Below are 26706 nucleotides of genomic sequence, written 5' to 3' on the forward strand. Positions count from 1 at the left end.
CTACACACAACCACAGACTCATGCTAGCACAGCAGGAATATACCTATGAAACATATAAAAGAGTGATATACTGCATACAAACTTTCAGAAAGGGGAAAAATCATATTCCTTAAACTTTCAAAAGAAGGGCCAAGGTATATATTGTTTTATAATTTAGAATCTATAATTTTCACCAAAATTGTAGTCATTCTCCAAGTAGGTTAACTTGTTTTTATTTGTCATGATATACTTCCCTTTGAAAAAGAAACAAACCACTTCATCTAAAAATAAATGTGTAAGAACATAAGGAAGTATTTTGTGTTATGTTAGAATATAAAATTTAAATGTTTGAAAATTCAAATATTTAAAAAGCACAGTGAAACATTTTCTATGAGCTAAATGTTTAAGGTTTATTGAAAAAAATGATATCTTATTTCACTTGGGTGATCCAATTTTGGACTTTTCAGTCACAAAATATAGGGAAGAATTAAAAATAATAATTTTATCTCCAAATTTAAGAATACATTGTCAGCTGGGAGGGAAAACTCTAATTCTTACTATATTGTACATTATTAGCAATTAATTGACATTAATTTAGCAGAAGAACTGTCTAGACAGATTTAAGTCATAGGTCTATTTACTTTTTCCCATATATTCAGAAATCATGATAACAAAATAATTTTTAACCAACATTTTCATTGAGTCTCCAAAATTTGAACATTTGATGAAAATCTTTATAGTTTCACAAATCGTCATCATTCTTCTTACACTCACCGGTGTTGTAGTGATGCTGCATCTGACAACAGTTAAAAGCTTTCAGAAATAGTAACAATAATCCTGTTTTATCTGAATTATTAGCAGTTTATGGCTTATCTAGAATCTCACTTGTTCTTTTGGCCCAGATTCATTTTTCTTTAGGTCTTAGGACCTGAGCTCATCTAGAGGTAGCTGTTTCCTGCTCATTTCCTATAGTCTTACTGGTAAATAAAGAATTTCAAACAGTTTATCATTGGGTTTGGCATTAACAATCTTTTTTCCACTTAAAGAATATTACTGGTCATACAAATAGACACGACCATTTCTCTGTCTCAGACTCGAAGATGCAGATTACAAACATTTGTTTCACAGTAAATAAATACCACACTAGAAAAATTAAAATCATCAGTTACTTTTTACCAATATTTGGTAGCTTGTTATTAACTTGGAATATATCTGTACCAAAACAGTACAAAAACCTAGTGAAGTAGTATACTGGGGGCTCTATTTTTAGATATTCCACTGTGCAAAATTGCCATTAAGTGATACAGAGATCATAAGGGGCTGAGAAAGGAAGGTTAAGAAGCAAAATAAATAAGTAAATAAATAAAACAAGCATTTAGAAGCAAGCAACACATGCAGAACAAGCAAGAGATTAGTTTACATGAAGAAGAGGCAACTTACATGGCTGTTGAGAAGAGAGCTTCTGTGAGTAGACAGACCGTCAGACTTTTGCAGCGTCTCAATCGCCATTTCAATCTGATAATAGATGTCATTAAAAAAAGGGCTCAAGACAAGATAGTAATAAAAGGCTCACCAGAGAATTTTTGATAGATTCTTTAAAGTTCAATTTCTTCTTCAATGGTGGCTAATGAATAGCTCTCACTAAATGTGTATTTCCTCCTTCCTCCCCCCAATCCCAGAGAATAGCATAAAAATAGGCACACTAATAATAAGCTCAATCACAAAAGTAAACCTTTTTCAATATTCCATAATTATAATAAGAAGGGAGACCTGAGAAGCAGGAACCCCAGAGGACTGTGCTAGTTAAAATATTCTTGACTTTCGTAGTTCAACACGTGAGAGAGTAACCGCTCTCTTTCTAAATAGTCTCCCACCCAAAGAGTATTTAATATTTGTTCCATTCTGTCACAAAAGAAAACTACTGCAGATTTGTGTTTTATTAATATGCATTAGTATTTTAATGCAAATGTGCAAAGACACCTTCATCAATGTTCAAAAGCTTCTAAATCTATCCATTCTTCTCTAAACCCTGTATTAAAATTTGGAAGTGGAGGGTCATTAGTATGAACACATTTAGATGTAATCATGGTCTCTACATCATAGTTTAGGATGTGGTGGTGAGTCAGAGCTATTAGAAATGATAGCAGAAATGGAATGTAGAAGAGAAGATAATTCAGAGCCAACAAAGAAAAGGGACAATCACAGAAACAGTTTTATCCTGTGTAATCTCAGCACACCATGAGCAATCATAACACCTTAATTAAGTAGCAGGTGCCAATAATAAGTGAAATGTACTCTTGATAACCTCATATTTAAAGATCACTATCTCTCAGCTCCTAGAACTATAGCACTTACTGTAAGATCAGGTTCCAAACACCCTGTATTTGATTACTGGATTCTATTAACAATATTAACTACAGTTAAATTAAAAATCACACTATATAGGAAAGAAATCATTATTTTTATTTTTGCTATCTGATCAAATCAACATCCCTACAAGCAGTTATAAAAAATATTTCATGCTTTCAAACGTAGATAACATAGTTTACATTGGCTATGAAAATTAATGATGCCTTGAAATTTAAACATACTGCCTTCCCCTACCAAAAAAAAAAAAAAAAAAAGATGGATGGCAAAATCCATAGCAAAGCAAAGTCTTTTTTTTTTCCATCAAGTTTACAACTGCTTTATGGTGGAATACTTTATACACAGAATGTTCAGTCTCAATTATGTCAACATTAAATTTAATTTTCTTAGGAATTAGTAGCTTTAATTTTATGTTATTTCCCCAAGTTACTTGTTCTTCTTCCCTAGAGTTAATAAAATGTAATACAGAAAAGAATGTTAGGTAGAAATTATAGATAAAAATACTCTTAAAGTATATAATAATTCATAAGATGATATAATACAATTTTTATATTATTAATTTTTTTTTAATCACAAAATTAAGTAAACTGGCTTCTGAAACACTCTTTGCCAGATGGAATGTTAATGTAGTTCATCATTATACTTGAAAATAAACTGAAGAAAATGATATTGTACAAGCCAAAAAAAAATTACGGAAAGAGTAATGTAAATGTAATGAGTAAACAAACATTTTACCAAAATGTTAAACTAAAACCATAAAGGACCTCAGTATTACATCTCTTAAAAGGGCATCAATAAGTGCTCTTGTTTTCAGAGAGAAAACATATATCAGGACTTCCCTGGCGGTCCAGTGGTTAAGACTTCGCCTTCCAATGCAGAGGATGTGGGTTCGATCCCTGGTCCGGGAGCTAAGATCCCACATGCCTCACAGCCAAAAAACCAAAACATAAAAAACAACAGAAGCAATATTGTAACAAATTCAATAAAGACTTTAAAAATGGCCCACATGAAAAAAAACTAAACAACCAAAAAAAAAAAAAAACCAAAACAACATATATAAAAAGACAGCTGAAAAGCCTCATCCTCACGTGACTGTAAATCACTTCTAGGAAGAATTTGCTCAAAATATGAATTTGCTAAAATGCCTACATTTTCTTTAAAGTTTGAGTGTGGAAAATTTGATGTTGGATTTCGGTCTACTTAAAAATAAAATGATCTGTATCTTGTGATTTTATAGGTTTAAGTGAAAGGTAAAAATTATCAAAAATATAATAGCTGAGCAATAATGAGGGAGAAATCCACATCTGGCTTTGTTTGTTAACAGCAATTTTAATTTCTTTATGACTAAAGGATTTGTGGTTGTTTTGACAATTAAAAAATAAGTATGGTAAATAAACATTTTCCATTTCTTCCCTAAACTAATTAAGCTTTAGACTATGAGTATACCTTAGCTTTTTTTTGAAAAATCAATTCTCTGAACTAAGGTACAGTGCCCAGTTGTATCTCTTAGTGAATAATCATCCTAGGACTGAATCGCCAATAGTGCACATTTCTTCTCCACGATTACCTAATGCTAGGATACATGGTGATTGGCAGTTTAGACTGGTTCATGATGATCCTGAACTATTGCCTCGTAATCGGATAAGAAGCTATGGCAACTCCTCTGAGATCAAATGGTGGGATGTTCCATTTGAGATGAGATGTTCAGCATGGAAAGACAGGCTTACAGAGCATTAAGTGCCATTACTGGAGTGGGTGAGACAACTCCCTATGTGAAAGAGCAGGTAAGAAACTGATAACCATTCTAGCCACAATGAGCACATGAATTCTTAGAAAAATCAGTCTTTTCTGGAAGATTAAAAAAAGATCGTTAGCAATATACTAGGGATGAATTAAAACCCTCTAGGTTCGCCAACTAAAACAGGATTCCCATGAGAATGGGAATCTACTCTGAGGGTGGTTATCAGTCAGAGACAGAAACCCTTGGTCCAGTGCTACTGCAGAAACACTTTCAGAAACTGGAGAAGAGGATTCTGCACTGTGTTTAGACACGCCACTGAAATATTAGAGGACTGGCAGGCTTCTGGGGCAGAAAAGTGATAGAGATCAATGAAAAGTCTTCCAGCCATAGGAATTATAAGTGTGAGACCACCAGCCTCAGATGCTACCCCAACAGAATGCCTGACAAAGTCTGAAGAGTCAGAGCTCAGGTAATGTGGAGAGCTTCCTACATGCATAGGCCAGGTTTCTTTCTGACCGCACATTAGCAGAAAGATGAAAGACCTCTTTGCAGTGTATCCCATGACAAGGCGCTACAGAGCATAATTCGAAAAATCAGACCTGGTTTGAGCACTTGCTGAGAGTAGTTCACAGTGAAGACTATTCAGGAAAACAGACTTTCATCAGAGAGTGCAGGGACACCCATGAGTTTTGCTGTGAATGAAGCTTAATTTGGGCAAAGAAAGAGAGGAAGGTAATACTAGTTGCTATGAGAAAACGATGTCTGAGCTTGTGTCACCAGTTAGGAACTGCAGAATTAAAGTAAATACAGGTGTGACTCAGCTCCCCCAACCAAACACTGAATCCTCAAAAGACAGAATCCCAGGGAATGGTGTAAGTGGTTTCCCTCATTTGGGCAAAAGTGGTTTCCCTCCATACTAAGAATGGAGTGCTAGTTAAAGACTATGACAACTATTTTTTCTTCTGAAATACAGAGTGCCATGGTCACAAATGTGATAAAAATATGACCACATGGCAACAGGAAGACCTTAGTTCTTGTGCGGTAGATTCAAGGAAAAAAATACCTGGGCTCTGTAAGGCAGAAGAAACCCCTATTTGTTTGGAATATAGAAAGTATGCATGTCTGTTGCAGACTGCACCAGTGAAGAAATTCTTCCATGATTTCTCAGGAATTAGGAACAGAAATCAGTAGGAACAGGGAGAAGCTGTACTTCACATCCAGGAGGAAAAAAAATAAAGCTCAGTGGAGCTCCTACAAAGATACCGCAAACCCTCTAAGAAGGACCTGAAGGGGACAGGGCACCTATTACCTGATGGGGGATAGATATACAGTATGATAAACATGTGGCCTAAAACACAGGCTGCAAACTCTTTTCCAGTCACTCAAATGCTAATGCTGCCTTGTTGGAATCCAGGGACAGGTGGAGAGTCTCTAAGCACCCAAGGTCACTTGAGGCTTGTAAGATATCCACCCAAGAATCAGTGTCCTGAAAAGGACAACAGAGAAAAGTCACACCTAAGCCCTTAGGAAAAGAGGTTGGGAGAGCAGAGAAGAGGGGTCAAATGATGTCTGGATGTACAGTAAATATTCTGTTTATATTCTCCTTTCCCAAGCTCAAAGAAGAGATCAATATTGTACTTTTACTAAGGCAGCAAATACCTTTTTTCATAATTTATTTATTTATTTAAACATCTTCATTGGAGTATAATTGCTTTGCAATGTTGTGTTAGTTTCTGCTGCATATCAAAGTGAATCAGCTGTACGTATACATATACCCCCATATCCCCTCCCTCTTGTGCCTCCCTCCCACCCTCTCTATCCCACCCCTCTAGATGGTCGCAAAGCACTGAGCTGATCTCACTGTGCTATGCAGCTGCTTCCCACTAGCTATCTATTTTACATCTGGTAGTGTATATATGTCAGTGCTACTCTCTCACTTTGTCCCAGCTTACCCTTCCCCCTCCCCTCCGTGTCCGCAAGTCCATTCTCACATCTGCATCTTTATTCCTGTCCTGCCCCTAGGTTCATCAGAACCATTTTTTTTTTTAAGATTCCATATATATGTGTTAGCATACGGTATTTGTTTTTCTCCTGACTTACCTCACTTTGTATGACAGACTCTAGGTCCATCCACCTCATTACAAATAACTCAATTTCGTTTCTTTTTATGGCTGAGTAATATTCCATTGTATATATGTGCCACATCTTCTTTATCCATTCATCTGTCGATGGACACTTAGGTTGCTTCCATGTTCTGGCTACTGTAAATAGTGCTGCAATGAACATTGTGGTACATGTCTCTTTTTGAATTATGGTTTTCTCAGGGTATATGCCCAGTAGGGGGATTGCTGGGTCGTATGGTAGTTCTATTTTTAGTTTTTTGAGGAACCTCCATACTGTTCTCCATAGTGGCTGTATCAATTTACATTCCCACCAACAGTGCAAGAGGGTTCCCTTTTCTGCGCACCCTCTTCAGCATTTATTGTTTGTAGATTTTTTGATGATGGCCATTCTGACTGGTGTGAGGTGATACCTCATTGTGGTTTTGATTTGCATTTCTCTAATGATTAGTGATGTTGAGCATTCTTTCATGTGTTTGTTGGCAATCTGTACGTCTTCTTTGGAGAAATGTCTATTTAGGTCTTCCACCCATTTTTGGATTGGGTTGTTTGTTGATACTGAGCTGCATGAGCTGCTTGTATATTTTGGACATTAACCCTTTGTCAGTTGCTTCGTTTGCAAATATTTTCTCCCATTCTGAGGGTTGTCTTTTCATCTTGTTTATTGTTCCTTAAGGCAGCAAATACTTTTTAAGAGAAGAATGTAAAAAAAAAAAAAAAAGCATTTCCCCATTATTTACAACTCCCCATCGTTATTTATTATTGGTATTTATAGCTCCCCATTGCCTTTTAAGGAAGGAGAATTCTTATCACAGGATGGCCCCTTGTTTTGCAGAGTTAGTATCAGGTTTAAGTGCTCTGCTGAAGGGCTGAGAGATTTGAGGAGACGGGGATCTGGGCACACTGGCGGTGAATGCTCATTGGTAGAATGAATGGACAGACTTGGGGGGACAGGTGGTGCAGAGAGGCTTTGAGGGCCTGTGCTCTGGAGAGTGTGATGCTAAAACCTCAGCTCTTTCCTCTACAACATCTTCAGTAAAATTGATGCCACTCACAGATACTTCAGGTACAAGTAATCAAGACTGGCTGGAGCACAGGGTTCATTTAGGGGCAGCTGATGATGTCAAAAAGGTAAACCTCAGTTTCAAATGCAGGGAAATGTGGAGAGGTTCGGAGCCTTTTTAAAATTGTTGATATTAATTTTATTATCACCATTATTTACTTCTAACAGAAAGAGTTATTTATTTTTAAGTAACTTTGGAACCAATTGTTTTAGAGCTAACCTTATTTCAAACGTCAGGATACATCACTGTTGGGGAATGCCAATCACCCTCAGTAAAAAGGAATAGGAAGACTGATCTCAAAGTGAGAGGTGCTGAGTCTTTTGCATGAGTTGCACGGGGCAAAAAAGAGGATTCCCTGTACATGTGATTTATATACACATTATGCACATCTATTCAATGGCCCAAATAGAATATGATATATGTGGACAATTAGGACTTTGTCTTAATGTAAACATCAGCCAGTCATTCAATTATGTGCCAATAAGACAGAAGGAAAAAGAACAATTATATCATCTTATTCATTGTCTTTATAGGTCAAGGCATATTCTCTTGACTCTGAAATGGCTTTTTAATCTTTTTTAAAGACTGGAGGTCAAGATTGATATATTCAACTACCACTATAATTAAAATTGGTCTCATGGTAGAAATTATTTCCTTTCTAGAACTGTTTAAGAAAGTGATTTAAAAATAGAAGTAATACTATAATGCTTTATGATTTATAAAGCCTTTTTACATTAATTCTCATTTGATCTTCACAACTTTGTGAAATAGCAAAGGCAAGCAATATTATCTCCTTTTCACAGATCAGAAAATTGAGGCTCTCTGGGATTGAGGGACTTTCTTGAGATTACATAGGTATTAACTATGAGACTGGAATCCAAGGTTTATCACTCTGAGTTCAACAGTATTTCCATTTTATACAAATATAACAAGAATATAAATCAAGAGGAAATATCACTGTTTTTAATGAAACTATCTTCTGAGGAGTGGCTTGTAAAATTAAAATTTGCTAAATGATTTACAGTTAACAAGACTTACTTTCCAATAGGAAAGGGTTTACATATGAGTAATAAGCATTACTTGAAAATGATTTCAAAGTGATCAAGTTACAAAGGAACAAAAACTTTTGAATGCATAGTTAAATTTTACTCATCATAAAAACAGTTATATAATGATTGAATTTTCTTGTTAATACAGGTTGTCCTGTTAACCTCACCAGTTAACACTTTCTTAGAGAAACAGCATTTTTGTTTCCTTGTGAAAGAATAGTAAATTCTTTAGAGAAACCCAATGAAGAGAATACACTTAAGACTGGAAATTTCCTTTGGGGTAATTTTTCTCCTGAACTGTAAGACTTGACATTTTGTTTGCATTTGAGATCAAGTAAGACAGAAAATATTTCTACTTGGTGGCTTGTTCAGAAAAAGTATCTGTGGGGCTTCCCTGGTGGCGCAGTGGTTGGGAATCTGCCTGCCAATGCAGGGGACACGGGTTCGAGCCCTGGTCTGGGAGGATCCCACATGCCGCGGAGCAACTGGGCCCGTGAGCCACAATTACTGAGCCTGCGCGTCTGGAGCCTGTGCTCCGCAACAACAGAGGCCGCGATAGTGAGAGGCCCGCGCACCGCGATGAAGAGTGGTCCCCGCTTGCCACAACTGGAGAAAGCCCTCGCGCAGAAACGAAGACCCAACACAGCCATAAATAAATAAATAAATAAAATTTAAAAAAAGAAAAGAAAAAGTATCTGTGATTGCTGACATGAGCATGTGACCACCGCCCTTATACCTGTTAGAAATGACCACCTTCTGGTGTGTATAAGTGTGTCTTGGGTGGCGGGGGACTTCTACAGCAAGCACTTCAACCAGGAACACAAAGGAGACAAACCCTTTCACTTTACATGTAGTCTATATAATCACAACCCAGGTTTTTATCCAAGAGTGGTCCTAGACACTTGTTAGAATTATCTGGGCACTTGTTAGCAATGCAAAACAACAACAACAACAACTAAAAACCAAAAACAAGAATGGACACTGCATTCTGGTGGCTCATATCTGTATTGCTAATGGTTTGATCTCTTCTTCAGTGTGTCCAAAGCAGCGCTTTTCAGAAAGTAAGGTGTAACCCATTAGTAGGTTATGATATCAATTATCCTGACCAGCATTTTTTAAAAATTAAAGAAATCAAATAGAGTAGAAAATACTCAAATGTCCTGGCACACAGTACAGATAAGTATTGTTTCCTGGAACTTTGGTTTCAGTCCTCTGTCTATGAATGTATATATGTATATAATAGTCTTGTGTGTATATATAGATGTATACTCATGAATGTATGCATGTATGTATGTGTATGAGTACTGGGCCACAAAGTAAAGGTATTTCTCATTGTAGATTGTGGCCCCCAAACTTTGAATGCCCTGCACGAAGCAGTTAAATCAGTTCCCTTCTAGTAATTGGATCCCTTCTAAGGATCTACAGGTGTCTCTTGGGCCCACGTGTCCCTGCAATGCAGATAGAAACAGCTCACTGACGCTAAAGCTGTGAATATGACACCGCTCTGTAAGTTGTATATTCAAGTGATACAGAAATCAACATATGAATATATTACTCCACAGCAATATTAAAAAGAAGCTTAACTCAGAGATTCAGGACAGGTGGTTCTTTTAACTCTTAAAGAAATTAAAAATGCCCAGAAAACACACCTAGCCAGCTTTGCTTTTCATCTCCTCTTGAATAAAAGCTAAGAGAAAATCTTAATCTTATACACTAAGCATTTAAAGCAAAGAAACCTTACTTAGGTCTTGTAAATGCTTAACTACATGAAATATTTTTTACTCACTGATAATTTTATGACATCTAGAGAAAAAAATTTTAATCATTATGCTTTCAGCCTGAAGTTTTGTCAATTTTATACCACCTAAAGCTAATTTGAAATATTGATAAGAAATAACATATAGAGAAGATACTTGCATGAACTGAATGTGTTTGGAGAACATTTGGTTTAACTAGGTGAACTGAAACCAAGACTGTTGTATTGGGCTTCCACTGATTATTCTGTAAAGCCGACATCCCTCCACCCTCACCAGGACTTTGTGAAACTGGCATTACTGATGTGTGACAATAAAACTAATTTTGAGATACCAACTGTATAAGCACTCAGGGCTACAATTACCCTTCAGGAATCTGCTGGGTTAGGATTAAGTGATAGGATTTAAGGCCAAGTTGATATTTTCAAATTTAAGATTTCAAATCTGCCTTTTGCAGATTATTCTGAGTACTAAGAACATTTTCACTTTGTATTTAGTTCATATAATCACTAAAACAGAGGTTTTCTCAAAGTGTAATTCTGGATCAGCATTACCAGAGTCATCAGGTGCTTATAAGAAATGCACATCTTGGGTCCTTCTCCACACTGAATCAAAAGCCTTGGGGAAAAAAAAAAAAAAAAAAAAAAAAAAAGCCTTGGGGGTGGGGTCCAGCCATGCATTTAATCAATGCTCCACACATAATGTACACTCAAGTTTGAGAACACTGCACTAAAACATAATCAAATTTATCTTCTTTGCCAGGGTCAGACTGCAATTAATACTTCAGGGAGAATAAGTAGGGAGGTAACAGGCATTCCTAAAATGGCCCTTGCTAACTCTGTTTAAAGGGTGGTTTTAAAGTTTAAGTATTATTTGGATTTTTGCCCCTTTTCATTCTCTTGCTATCCAATCCTACCCAGCATTTAGACAATTTTGCAATTTATATTAGTAACATAATCAGAAGATAAGCACAATTTTCGTGAATCTAAAATTAATCAATTTACAACATATTAACACATTTGTGATTTAAAAAATAATGTGATGAGAAAGAAAATGAAACTAACCACTTAAAAGAAGTTTGGGGGCTATTTATGGATTTCTATTTTTGCCTTGGAGGATTAGGTACCTTTCAGTGATGAAATTAGCTCCATTACTCATATTGTAAACCTTTATATTCACAGAAGCACAGTGGCTGGTCAATAGTGATTGCTCAATAAATGTTTGAGAGAGTGAGTGATTATGGAGAATAATCCAGACTCTAAGTACATGAGTATACCAAACATTCACCTTCACTCCAAAATATTGAATAAGAATGGCTCTAGAAATCTTTACTAAATTTAATGCGTGTTTTCATTCTCTAAACTTGCAACAGTCTAATAAAGAAGGACTTTTTCTGAAACCTAGAATCAAGGTTTAACTTGAATCGTGATACCTCATAGACAATCTTTATACTGGGCACATAAAGAAAGGATTGTTTCAGTTACATGCATTTGGGTAGCATGACCAAATAGACACACTTTATAATCATTAAGAGCTTGCCTAAGATTTTCAAAAATAATAAATCACTTTTTTTGAATAGAAAATATATTCACATGCCTCCCACCTTTTTTTCCTTCATTTCTTCTTCTAGAGATATCTTTGTACTTACACAAGCATATAGAAATGTATATTTCTATTTAAATGCACATACACACACACACACACACACACACACACACACATTACTCCTTGCTTTTTCATTTAACAATATATTTGGAGATCTTTCCACATCTATCTCTTGCTCTATCTACACATATGTAAACACATACACACACTGCCTTACTCTTTTTAATGGTCATATAAAATTCCACTGAATGGACAAATGCACTAAAATGTATTTAACTATTTCTCTGCTGATAGACAATTAGGCTTCTTCCAATCTTTTTCTAATACAAATAACTCTACAGTGAATATAGTTGTTTATGCAGCATTTCACATATGTAAGAGTATCATCAGTGGATTAAATTCCTAGAAGTACTCTCTGAGTCAGTGGTTATGTGTATTTTCAATCTTAATAAAACTTTCCTTATTGCTCTCCAATCCTGTACCAATTTAGATTACTATGAACAATGAGACTGCCTGTTTCTTTACACCTTTGCCAAGGTTTACTAACTTTTTAACTTTGCCTGTGTGAGAGATGAAAAATGGTATCTCTTTGTAGTTTATTTTTCATTTCCTTTTCAGTGAACTGCTTCTTCAAATGCCTTCCTCATTTTGGTCTCTTTTTTTTTCTGAAGGATTTCTACGAGTGGTCTATATATTAAACGAATTCATGATTTGAATATAACATTTCAAAACTTTATGCGAGGTTGTTGTTTCACTGTTGCCTTTTGTTGCTGTGGTTTCTGTCATATGGAATGTTTTTACTTTTATGTAGTTGATCACATCAATGTATTTTTTTGTAGGATCTGAATTTTACATCATGTTTCCCCACTACAACAGAATAATAATTAAAAAATTTTTCCATCCAAGTGAAATTAATTTTTATATAAGGAGTAATGTATGGAACCAATCTAATTTTCTTTTAAAAATAGTTATCCAGTTGTCCCAAGCATCATTTATCAATAATTCATCATTTCTCTATTGACAGGCAATGCCACATTTGTCATATTATATTCTTATATGCATTTGGCCTATTTATGGTCTTTAGTCTATTACTGGCCTATACTGGTCTATTCATGTGCCTAGACAATTTTGTTTTAATTATTAATTTTATATATGTTTGAATAATTGGTAGGGTTGTGTGTGTCCCACGCCACGCATCATTATTTTTCTTTTTATACAACTTTCTTCACTATTTTGCATGTTTATTTATGTAAACAGCCTTTCTTATAAAAGAAAAAAATCTATTGGTATCTTGATTAGGATCATATCAAAATTTTTAAGTTAATTTAGGGAGATTCAAAATGTTTGACACTGAAACTTCTCTTTCAATTATTCACGCTTCTTTTTGTGTCCCTTAGGAACTTTAAAAAGCTTTATTCAGCAGCTGGATCTTGCACATATATTGTTAGCTTACTGCCTGGTATATTTTGAGTTTATTATAAATGAGATCTTTGCTTATATTATTTTCTAGCTACTGTCATTTGTATTTAGAAAAGGTATTGATTTCTTTGTATATTAATTTTGTACTAAGTCACTTTACTAAATTCTCTTATTATTTGTTACAGTTTTTCATTTGATTCTCTATGATTTTTATCAGGTACACAATCATATCATCTGCGAATTCTGACCTCTTTACCTCCTTCCTAATTTTATATTTCCTTCTCTTGTCTAACTGCATGTTTCCTATAATTTTGAAAGCACAATTAAAAATCACATCCTCCTTTCTCACAAGGCAGATGGGAAAAGTTACTAAAACTTATAGGGGGTAAATTTAAAATAAATGAGTTAAATTATTTTAACATTCTACAGATAGATTACAAAATCCCTAGCCCATGAAACTTTGGGGCTACAAACAGTTATAATTTTTTAAAATCTAGATTTTAAGAGAAACCAAATAATTCCATAGCCAATAAATACAACTGTAGTCATGCATACTGAGAAAGTGGTAACCAAATCACATGCTTTTGGAGGATGAACTCATAAACATGGGAACATGGAGAAACTCCCTTTCATTTGAGAATTGATAATTGGTCATAGGCATCATTTTGAATTTTCCCTCATTAAAATAAAAATAAAAGACATGGGCCAGTGGAACAGGCAGTATTAAAATTTTATGGGTCTAATACTGACTCATATGTAACTCACAGATGACAGTATATTTTAATTTGCCACCAATACATTTCATATTTTATCTGGGTCACCTAGTCTCCATAAATGAAACATTAGTGATTTTTTTCCTTCAAAATCTACAGTAGTTTCAAACTAGTAAATTAACTTGCAATTTGATTTATAAATATAAGGATCAAGTTAAAGTTATACAACAGGTCACCTGGAACATAGTTTACTTCCATATTTATAAGTAGAATTTACAAACATCATTAAACCTTCCTAATCTAGATTTTGGATGAAATAGAATCTAGCCATTTCTGGCATGTTGCAACACACCTGTGGTTCTGAAACGCTGTTTCAGTATGAAATAGCTAAATATTAAAATAACTCATTGTATTTTGCTTTAGAAGGGAATCCATCAGCTATACTCAGGAGGAGCCGAAGGCCCCTGTCATTCTGTTTGTCTTAACCTTCTAGTTTATCAAGATTTCTAGGAGTAGAATGTCTTACAGCCTTAACCATAAAATTACTGCCTCTAGATCTTATCAGCTTCAAGGCTGGAGCAGTGTGAAACTGACTGACAGCTGAATGGAATATAGATGAAGCAATGGAGACTACGAGTCATTCAAAGTCCCATTTTACTAAGTGCTTTGAATATGAGGTCCCAGAACCTTCAGTCAATTTCGGATTTAGTGCAGAAAGCAGAAGATTCGTGGTACTCTCTCTGAGGAGTTTTATCTGAGAGCTCAGGTTGGCCTAGGGAAAATGGGACACAGGAAAACAGAAAATACTAAGATCATAATGGACATACATACTTCTGCCAAAATAAGTGGAGAAGTAGTTTTGCTTGACTTTCATTTTTAAAGCATTCAGGCTAACTGTAAAACTAAGAAAATTATTTAAAATAGAAATTTATTATTTCTGTAATATGTAATATATAAAATAACTGTGATTTATGTGTAACATCACATTTCTAACAAAAAGTTTCTTCCAAGCATATCTTTATATATGACAATTAAAGAGAAATTTTCGTCTCATGTGACTATGTTGCTTTTCTATCTCTATATAGCCATAACAAGTAATCCAACATTATTTTAACATTTTTTACCCTTTGGTAAGAAGAATGGGCAGTTCAGCTCCTTCTAATATAGCCATTTCCCCATAAATATAAAGAAGCCCTTCAAGTATTGATATTAAAAAATTTCTGACACACACCGTTAGGTGGAAAAAAAAGCAAGATTCAGTATTTTTGTTACTATTCGTAAAAAAAAAAAAATGCTAAAGGGAGGGAAAGAGAGACATTCTGCTTGTACATTCAGAGAATATCTCCAGAGTGATACTCAAAGAACTTGATAACTTTGATTGCCTCTATGGAGAAGAACTGAGGAACAGGAGTGAGAGGGACACTGCATTATGCACTTTCTTTTATCTTTTGAATTGTGCAACTTAAGAATGTATAACTAATTCACATATATAAATTCATAAAAACTTTACATGCAAACCCAAGGATACAGAAATAAAAGCATCTACAATTCTTGAATGAATTCTTAACTTTCTATAAATTATATAAGATAGGCCAAACTTTTACTTATATAGCAGTAGATGGACATTCAAATTTTCCTCCAAACAATTGAAAGAAATTACAGTACTTTTCATTAATCAAAAAAGGTAGAGATATGAACAATATTAGCTTCAACACATTTTCCATGTGCCCTTTGGTGGGATCTAATTTTAGCAAGAGCCATTTAACATATATAATTACTAAATGTATATACAGAAAAGTAGAAAATTAGCTTTCACAGTCTCAAAAATGATTAATGTAATCTTATTTAGTTAGTTTTCTTATCAAGAAGAAAAAACAACTCCATAAATAACCATCTCATTAAAAGAATGCAAATGTTATTTTATGGAGGAATGAATAAATTAAGCTTCTTACAGCAAATTACTTATTATTATATAGTCTGGTATAAGATAAAGTATGTTGTGATAAATACAAAAATATCACTAACTACAATCACAAACTTTTGATTCTCAAATGCAAAATGTGTTCCGCTTCCAAAATTCTAAAATTCTAAAAAAAATATGGTTATATAAAAAATAATGATGAAAGATAAATTAGAGTTTAAAATGAATAAAGACACATAAGGAAACACTATGGAGATGTATTTAGAAGGAAGATCAACGCATAATGAGTTCAGATATGACTGTAGTCAACTCTTCTACCTTAATGTCCATGTTCTCCTGAAATGTCAATAATAAATAGATCCCTACCATTAATTTAATGAAATGTAAAATGTTTACTCAACTAGTAACTTAGCTGAAGTCATACCCAGTGATGTTCCAATAAAAAATGTTACATAATCTTTTAAAATATTCTTATTTAATACTATCAGCAGGAAATGCCTTTTAAATGTGTGTAAGTTTATACTTATATTTAAATAAGTAAAAATATATACATACATACATATTTAATAATTTATACACATGGACTCCATTGACCAAATAAAAGAGCACAGTAAAAGGAGAAAAAGTATTTTGACCAAATCTGAATATTGGTAGTTTGTACCATAATATATCATCAAATAAAATTTAATATGTTACCATAATAATCTTTTGAAAAATTCTGAAATTTCTATGTACCTTGAAAACTGAAACATTTTACAATGCATAGCAAAAATGAAATACTAAACCATGTTTATGTAAAATATTTTTTCACTTAAGGTTATAAAACTAAAGTAAATCATATGCTCAAATAAAAATTCTCCATTAATGTAAAGATCCTTCTATTATAAGAAAGATGGTTTTATATTCACTATTAGACTAGGTAACAAAATATTTCAAGTGCTGATCATTTATTTTTCTTAGTAGTGGCTTCAATTTCAAATCATCTCTTTTTACTGATTTATCCTGAGAAGTTGGTTTGCACATTGGAGTAAACCTCTTTGTGGCAGAAAGTCATTCCTAATAAATTTAAGTGAAAGTATTTCTATATAGACAGAGGTCAAATGTAAGAGACAGCTAAGGCAATTATTCTGGGAACCAGAGCAGGAAACCTTGGTAACCAGGAACCACATAAAGGTGTTAGGTTTGTGCTGTTCCCAAGCCCTCAAATTTAACTAGTTTCACATCAACTGAATTAACTGACTATACATTCCACTTATTCCAGGCTCTTAAGAAACAGCCCAACTGACTACTACTGTCAGGAATTCTGGCAATAGTAGAGGCTGCTCCTACCCAGTTAGCTGCATCAGGCATGCTATGGGTGATAGGCTGAATACTAAAGAACAGTCAGAAAAACTGAATTTATATGGCACAGTCTGGCTCAATGTTTGGAAAGAAATGGCTTGCATCTCGACTAACAGGTTCTTAAAGACTGTGCTCATAGACATTCTTTGTATGGTTCTACAGTGAATGAAAAAGGTACATGGAAATAAGCAAATCTCCTTTAATGACACGGCACCTACCAAAAAATCTAGAGTTTTAGGAGTCTAAACAACTATAATACATAGCACAAATTTTCTAGCATTTGGCAAGAGGAGGATGGGAGGAAATCTTAAATAGGTGTCATAGCACTTAAACTTTGTTAACTTTACGATAGGAACAGATGTGAAATTGTGTACAGAATCACCACCTCACTGCGAATGAAGCAGATGAAGATCTTCAGCACGACTGAGAGGGGATCTAAATCAAACATAAACTGTGGTAATAAATGTAAGGTAATAATTACTAGCAGATGTATATTTAGATAATATGTATCTATCATATGTCACTATCATGTGCTTTGATGAGGACACCTTATGATTTTTCCATGCAAAAGTTCTCTCTTTATTTAACTTTTAAACTCCTTTTGCTAAAAAGGAAATTTTCTTGTAAAAATGAAAACAAAAAACCATCCTTAACAGAACCTTAAATATTAATGCCTTTTTAAAAGTGTAAATTAATATGTGCAACTGACACTAGGAATTGATTTTTTAAAAATAGTTTTCCCACTATTCTCAGCTGTTATAAGTCAGTTATTTTGTGTTAATTTACCAATTAATATAATAAAAATTGCACCAAATTTGTGTAATGGATAACTTAAGGAGTCATGCCATTTTTCACACTCTATACAGAAAAACAAACAAAAAAATCAAGCTATAAGATTCATCCTGCTAATGTTTGTACCTATATATACATGACCTGGAATAATCAATTTAGTTAACTCAGTGATAGCACTAGTAAATTTAGTAAACCCATATCTAGCTCATGAGGACGTTTAACAGATAGCTAAAATTCAATGTGAAGGCAAGTAGCAGTGCCTGGGGAAGGTGAAGCAGGAGAGGGGTGGGAATGGAGCGCTGGTAAGCCAGCATGAGAGAGGGTAGATGAAACGAAAGTGGGAAAGGACTCTTCCTCCCCATTTTTTCCAGTTTTCCTAAGGCCTTGGTAAGTGGCAAGTACTTCCCTTTCCACTGAAAATCACTTTCCAGATGGCCTGTATCAGGAGCATTATACAGTACTGGTACCTAATCTACCTCTTTTCCTTTTATGGTACAGATACAGTTATTTTACATCTAGAACATTTTACAATTCCTTGGTAAATATTATGATTTTAAAGCTGAGAGGAAATTAGGAAATCATTTAGTCTAACTAGCACCTTATTTTATTGACAGGGGAACTGAGGTCCAGAGAAGCTTTGATTTAGTTTCTAATCTACATAAATATACTGGTGTGACTAAAAGGTTTAGAAATGCTGTATTTAGTGTTATCAAAAGCAAGATCAATAAAGATGTTTAAAAAAAAAAAAAAAAAAGCAAGAGAGAAATGGGCATTAGAAATGCTTCAAAAATACAAAGAAAAAATGACAAAAAGAGAACTCTCCACTTAGAACGGTTAGTTATCTGTTCTCATGTTACCAGAAAATAGTGAATTAAAAATAAAGGGCTTGAAAAAATGGATTAGGGAAAAGATACTAAATGATGAAAGTATGAACACATGTAGTCATTACAAACAGAAAAAAGTATATACAACATACTTCCCAAGTACATATTATATCATGAAGAAAATCCACAAAATGAAAAATGTAAAGCCTCTCATATAATTATTTTCTACCCAATTTGTTTCTATTTCATTATAAGAACAAACTATATGGTAGGATTATGGAAAAGGGGTACATGCACTTAATTCAAATCCCCAGGCCCCTTTTATATGAAACATCTAGAAAATCAATTCCATTTCTACTTTAGCTAGGTGGTTCTAAATTATTATTCTCCCTATGCTTAGTTGAGGTAAAAATGGAAAGGCCAGGTTACAGAGTTTGAGGATATCAAATTCTGCATAGGTTCTTATTACTATTTCTATTATAGCATTTTAGCACATTAAGATATCTTGGGTCAAAATAAATATATTTATTAAATATTAAAAACTTGAAAACTCAAATATGTAGTTGTGTTCCTAAGATATTATTTGCTCATACCTATGATAAGAGCCAATATAAATGTTTTTCATTGGAATCACCTAGATCAGTGCTTCCCAAAGTGTCCCTCTGGTAGAATGCAAAATGACTTTACATATGGCATATGGGTAAACATTTTTAATTTTACTATTTAAGTACAGATTTTAACATACATTAGAAAAAATTACACACTAGAACTGCTCAACACATTGTTGCCCCAGCCCAGTGTTTTGGATTTTTTCTCTCTAAAGAGAAAAATGTACAATAGAGGCTATCAAGAACCTAAATTAAACAAATAAAAACTCAAATACTTACTGTCGCTGGGGAAGCCCGAGTGGTATGTGTCACTGAGTGACCAGAATTCTCCATTGAATTGCCAATCAGATAGGTTCCTCCAGAGCTGCTGATGAGTTGTCCTCCCGTGACGCCCATCTGAATCCCACCAGTGCCCACCATACTGTGGGATGAGACCACAGTAGTCACCTGTGCAGAACTCCCTTGAGTATCAAAGTAATTCCCTCCAGTGTTTTGGCTGTACATCTGCGTTTCTGTGTAAGGATAAGTTGTTGTTCGGCTTTAGAAGAAGAAGAAAAAAAGAAAGAAATTTATTTATATCATCTTATTTATTTTTTTCTAGTGTGAATATATGTTTAAAACATATCAGCTTAGCCTTTGGAACATGGTGAGTTTTTGTATTTTATATGAAACTTCATTCCCAGAAATAGTTGGGTTTACTTTCCAAACTAAAGGTACATTTCTTTATAAGTACCTTAACACTTTTCTCCACTTTAGAGCTTTTGCTTCTATTGGTGTCTACCTGCAGCATATAAATAAGCTCAGGTCTCTTCCCTCCAAGAAATCCTGCTGCGTGACTTCTTAAATTTCTTACAAAACTTCCTGCAAATCCCAGTTTTAGGAAAGCTGGGATCCAGAATGACTGGGGGCTGCAAGTCAGCTCCCCACGCTACTTCACACTCCTGGGTGACTTGCAGTAAACCTCCATGACTAAGGTAGCTAGCATGGATCTTTTTCTCGCCACCATAAGGATCTTGAGTAAAGATTTCACTTACCATGGGCCCTAAATCCCTAACTCTTTCTTTTTCTTTACACTCAAGTTTCTCCTTGATGTGATGACTATGCCACCTCATGTCCTCACTTTCCGCTTCCCAACAACTGCAGTCAAACTTCTGCCCTTAGCCTCTCACTGAAAGTGCTTTTAATAAGGTCACTTGTGACCACATCTAAATACCAAGCTAAAAGGCTGCTGTCAGTCCTCGTCTTTCTTGACCTATCTGCAGTATAATATTGTTGACCACGCCATGTTGCCCTTTCCCTCCTTGTTCTGTCCTGATTAAGCAGCTTGTTTGACTGATTTATTTTTAATATTCAATTGACTATAACTTATATTTTAACATAACTTTTATTTTTACTTGCAATTAGTATAAGCTCACAAGAAGTTGCAAAAATAGTAAAGAGGTATAAAATACTTTATTTAAAAACTTAAACATCAAATTAAAATTCCCAGTTTTTTGGTCATTATCTTCAATACCACATTCCAGAGCTAGGCAGTACTGACAATTCAGTGTAGATATTTGCAGACATTTTCTATGTGCAAGGTCCTTCTGTTTTAACCTCTCTTGTTCATTAGTTTCTATGACATTTTTTTTTCACCTTTTACTTTTTTTAACCACTATGTTTCGAGAGCTTTTGGAGGCTCCATTTTTCTGGCACATTAAATACTGGTAATTTCTGAGGTCTCCATTTTCAGTTCTTATTTTTTTCTCACGTTTATTCAGACCATATACCTTTATCATATACTACATGACCATATACATGCTTGTAAGTTGATATCTCCACTTTCTAGCTATACTTTAAGAGTTTTAAATCTAGGTTTCTAAAAGCCACCTGGCTATCTCTGTTAGGGAACCCCATGATATATGGGAAGTCTCAAATGTAAAATTGAACATATGCCTAAAAGGGAATTCTTTCTCTCTCTCGCTCTTTTTCCTATATTCCCCCTCTCAGCAGAGGGCAGCACCACAACCCTCAGCTTTGGAAATTATTGCTGACTTTCCGTGCTCAGATTGACATCAGTCACTAAATCCTACTAATTTTACCTTCTAAATAATTCTAAATAATTCTCCAATTCTCCTTTCCATTCTTGTACTCACTTGCCTTAACTCATAATGTTCTCCATTATAACTGCCTTCTAATTAGTTTTCCTTCCTCTATTCAGGCTCTCTTCCAATCTATCTTCACTTTGCTGCCAGGGGAATTTTTCTAAAATGCACATATGAAAATAAAGCTTTTCTTAAAAACCTTTCCATGATTCTCTCTTGCCTTCGGAAGTAATTCACAACCCTTGACCTGCCTTATAAGAACCATCAGAGCCGATGCCTGCATGATCTCTGGACTTGATATCAGTCATGTCCTCAAGTGCTTTCTTCGCTTACACCACACTGACCTTTTTGCTGGTCCCTGTAACGTGCCATCTTCTCTTGCCTCCCTGCTATGTCTCATGTTTTCCTCTGTCTAGAAGGCCTTTACATTTTTCTTCAGCTCTCTTCTTTTGTCTAAATCACCCTTAAACTCTCGGTTCACGCATCACCTTATCTCAGAATTACTTTTCCGCACACTTTGCCCTCTGTGGCCACTCCTCACAGGCCTGTTATGTTCTGTTCTCTGTACTTTCCTAACACCTTGTGCATACCTGAAATACAGCTCTCTATACACTGTTAATTTCCTCATGTATTCATACTCCCATGAAATTATGTTTTATTCCCATATGTACCCTCAAAACTTAACACAGTTGCAGCTACACAGTGGGCACACTAACCAACAGATAGAATATGATTCTGTTTGAAAGTACATTTGACATAATGGTGACTTCCGTAAATTTCTAAAACATAAATCCTTCTTTTGTTTTGTTAAACCAAACAAATTGGTTAGCACAATTGAGAAATTGTGCTAAACTATTCCAAGATTCTTCTGTATTATTTAAAACAGGTCATTTTAACCCGTTACAAATTAATTTGTAATGTAATTTCTAATGTAAATTTTAGTAAAATAATTAGAGTGCTCCAAAAGTATTCCACACTGGGTAAAGTTACTGCTTTCCAGAAAGAGCCACCACAGATCAACGTACAAATTTTAGTTTGGGGTGGTGACAGAAACAACTCCATAGAGAACGTTTTTTTAATAGATAGAAAAATGCCATTTAAAATACACAGTTCTTCTCATTTTTGTTGTATTTCCCAGCTGGATACCTCATTTATGTATTTCTTTCATTATATATTTATTTAATAAAATAAAACAGCCATGTTGATTTCAAACTTAGGTGAAAAGAAAAGTGAGGTCATTTTAATTTATGTCTGCTAAATATGATAGTGACCCTATTTAGCTGTGCTTAAAATAACACAATCTGATGTTAGTATTTAAGTATAATCAAGTAAGGTGTACACATAGATATAGGGCAATAAATAAGTACTTTGACAGGTGCAGGAAATGGTGCCAGCTTTCCATTCCATAGTCCAAACAAAATGCTTAAGCACGCTCCCCAGTAGTAAGTTGATTTTATAAATAAATCATGTAGTAATGGCTATCGATAGCTAATATTTACTGACCATTTACTACGCAACAGGCACCATTTTATGTACTTTTCAGGTATTAACTCATTTAATCTTCATTACAACTTTATGAGATGGGTACCATTATAATTTCTATTTCCACAGACAAGGTGAATACTTGAAGTTTGGATAGGTTAAATAGCTTTATCCAAAGCTCACAGCTGGTAAAAAATGGATTTGGAATCTGCACTTAGCCCATGCTCTCAACCATTCTGTCACATAAAAAGAACTTAACTTTTTACGTATGTCAATGATACGTGTGAATGACTATTGAGGAACAGTCCCAAAAGCCGGTATAGGGAACATATGGACTTTCTGTTGCTATTTGGGGGTTCCTTATACCTTAGTTAACTGTTTACTAACACCCCACTACTCTCCTCTCTTACTCAGAATGGAATCTGCAGAAGATGTACTTGCAATGGTAAAGAAACAGAGATGGAAAAGGTGAGACTATTTTGGAGGATACTTACCACTGCACACTTAAGATTTCATAAGTTCTATGATCATGCAAGTTGCAACTCTATTATAAGAGAAACATTCCAGGGGGTTTAAGTCACTCCATCTTTGGGGTATGACTCCTTTATATAATTAGTCCTCAGTGAACAATAGTAATGTAAACAAATGCATCACAGATATATAAAATCTGTATCTATAGCCCTCAAGTCAGCATAAAAATATGGCAGCAAAGAGCTTTGATTTCCGTACTTCCCCCTAGTTGGAGATGATTCATTAGCTAAAAAGTGAGCAAAGAACAGGATAAGAGTGAAAGTCGCTAAAGAGTACGCCTAATCCATAAATTATGCTCATTACTCAATCATAACCCATGGGACTGAGGAGAAGGCTTGCATAAACACACACTGGGGTAAAGACTGGTAATTTCTAGGGGATAAAAGACACAATTATATTAGGAAATGAAGTGTCACAAATTGTTGCTGAATTTGTCTCTGACACTTATACACTTGCAGTGGGGAAGAAAGGAGACTTTTAAACACTGGATTGGGTAATAGAGGCAGACCATAATATTCTTAATCATTGTTCTTCAAGGGTAAGAAGATAAGCATTAACACATTTGTTGGAGGCCTGTCTGGAGCCAGAGCCAGAGTCAGGCACAGATAATTCCTAAACGTCTTTTCAGTTCTAAATGTTCTAAGCTCCTGAGTAAATACTGGAGAAATTTTGTTTTAAAAAAAAGGCACCACCAACAAAAATAAACACTTCTTTCTTTCTAGGTACTAGAAATAATAACTCTTTAATTCTGATACCTAGGATCAACTTGTCTTTCATACTGCTAAAATGAATACATATGAGATATTGCTTGCACACTATTTCCCCAGAAATTTCCAAGACATACGTTTGAGAAAAGTACTCAATTTCTGGCATATCAGATTGAAAGCAGCTAACTATTTCCGCACTGTACACTACTGAAACAGCTAAATTCCCAAGCAATTCTGTGCACACTTGAAAGATGCTTTTGTGTTCCTTTTGTTTGTTCTTTAAATTTTTATTTATTTATTTATTTATTTACGGCTGTGTTGGGTCTTCGTTTCTGTGCGAGGGCTTTCGCTAGTTGTGGCAAGCGGGGGCCACTCTTCGTCGCGGTGCGCGGGCCTCTCACTATCGCGGCCGCTCTTGTTGCAGAGCACAGGCTCCAGACGCGCAGGCTCAGTAATTGTGGCTCACGGGCCTAGCTGCTCTGCAGCATGTGGGATCTTCCCAGACCAGGGCTCGAACCGGTGCCCCCTGCATTAGCAGGCAGATTCTCAATCACTGCGCCACCAGGGAAGCCCTGATTGTTCTTTACTGATTGCCTCAGACCGTTATGAAAATAATGTGTCACATTATTCTATAGCAGAAGAGAAATCTTTCCATTGTTCTGCATATGTATCCAGTAATGAATGTAAACACATAGATATGTGCATACTTGCTGACAGACGCTTCTTCATAGCTGACTCTATTATCAGGTTCTATGTAAATGTCAGGACTCTGATCCATTGAATTCAGTAAATTAGTGCTGTTTGCATCCCATCATGCCTTAGCATATACCTTGACTAAGCATGACCCTGAATATTCCCTGCTTGCTTATTCACTAGGATGATTATGTATGTCAATTTATTTTAGTTATAACCAATTTTTCTGTTTTCTTTATCTTCAGGTGTCTTATCCACAAGTCCAGATATATAATATCTCTAAATTATGTGTTTTGTATTTTACCTAGGTCTTGAATATCCTCTCACCAATAAGCTAGTCAACTACAAAATCAAGCAATGGTATGAAAATGGCAAATTAAGAAAATAAAATACCTTGCAAATTTCACACCATAAAATTTATTATGAAGATAGAATATAGTAATGTTGATCATTACATCTTACATTGGTACAATGTTTTATTGCTTTCAGGCTACTCTGTACACATTCTTTTAACAAATATTTACTGAGCATCTATTCTGGCACCTGGGAAAAAAGGACCATGACCTCTACTGTCATAAGGGCTGCATAACATAAGGGGCAGGTGGTCAAAAATAAGAAAGGAAATAAGATCATTAGACATTTTCTTAAATTTATGAAAGAGAAAAATAGAATATTAAAGTATAATAAATGGGAGGGTGCATATTAGATCAACTAGTCAAGGAATGTTACCTCTGAAGAAGAGATATTTAGGTTGAAACTAAAGGATAAAAAGAAGTCAGTCCTATGGAAAACAGGAAGAAAAATATATCAGGAAGATATAGTGTGGCATGTGCAAAAGCCATGACACAGGAAAGATCCTGGTATTTAGGAAGGAATTAGAAGTCTAGAATGGTTGGTTAAAATGAATGAGAAGGACATTAGAAACAAAAGAGGTTTAAAAAGTAGATAAAAACTAAACATGTAAGTAGTGTAAACAAATTTTTTAAACTGTGGGTCATGATCCACAATTTAATGGGTCACACTAACATTAAAAAAAGAAAGAGGGCTTCCCTGGTGGCACAGTGGTTAAGAGTCTGCCTGCCAATGCAGGGGACACGGGTTCGAGCCCTGGTCTGGGAAGATACCACACGCCGCGGAGCAACTAAGCCCGTGAGCCACAACTACTGAGCCTGCGCGTCTGGAGCCTGTGCTCCGCAACAGGAGAGGCCGCGACAGTGAGAGGCCTGCGCACTGCGATGAAGAGTGGCCCCCGCTTGCCACAACTGGAGAAAGCCCTCACACAGAAATGAAGACCCAACACAGCCAAAAATAAATAAATAAATAAATAAATAAATAAATTAATTAATTAATTAATTAAAAAAAAGAAAGAGACTATAGTAGACTAGACAACATCAGAACATATCACACCTAGTAAGGATAAGAATTATCTTGAGAAACTTTGTTTCTGTCATATGCATATACGGTGTGTGTGTGTGCATGTGTATATTTATCTGAGTATAAAAATGTACATCTAATTTTCTCAATGTGGATGGTTGTTTAAAAAGCTTAAAGATATCATTATGGACTATGGCAAGAAGTTTGGATGTTATTTTAAGCTGGGACAGGAGTTTAAGGAAGCTAAGGTACGGGGAGGTAAGGCAATGTTCCAGCCAGAGAAACAACCTAAAGAAAGGCCTGAGGTCAGAGACGTAACAGGAAACCATGAGAAAAGGGAGTAGCAAACAGGGCACACTGCTACAGATAAGCCATGTAAGATGATTCTGAAACATGTTCATTAGATATAATGAGAGGACATAATCTTATTGTAAGGTGTTTCCATGTAGTGCTAGCAAATATATGTCTGACTGGACTTGACTGAGGATATAAGTAACTAAAGGCAGCCAGAATGAATCAGTTTTAAATATTTTCAAAA

General features: G+C 35.0%; 1 protein-coding gene across 5 annotated transcripts in view; it reads right to left on the reverse strand.

Annotated features, from left to right (window-relative positions):
* Window positions 1-26706, reverse strand: part of RFX3 (regulatory factor X3) — a 297517-nt gene that overhangs the window by 75039 nt on the left and 195772 nt on the right. For all 5 annotated transcript variants that reach the window (XM_068552215.1, XM_068552212.1, XM_068552213.1 and 2 more), the window contains 2 exons: window positions 19577-19835; window positions 1420-1494 (listed from right to left, as the gene is read on the reverse strand). In XM_068552215.1, the coding sequence (XP_068408316.1) occupies window positions 1420-1494; window positions 19577-19835 (334 nt within the window). The remainder of the gene's footprint in view (window positions 1-1419; window positions 1495-19576; window positions 19836-26706) is intronic.

This window comes from Eschrichtius robustus, chromosome 10, assembly GCF_028021215.1.
Source record: "Eschrichtius robustus isolate mEscRob2 chromosome 10, mEscRob2.pri, whole genome shotgun sequence".
In the NCBI taxonomy this organism is placed as follows: Eukaryota; Metazoa; Chordata; class Mammalia; order Artiodactyla; family Eschrichtiidae; genus Eschrichtius; species Eschrichtius robustus.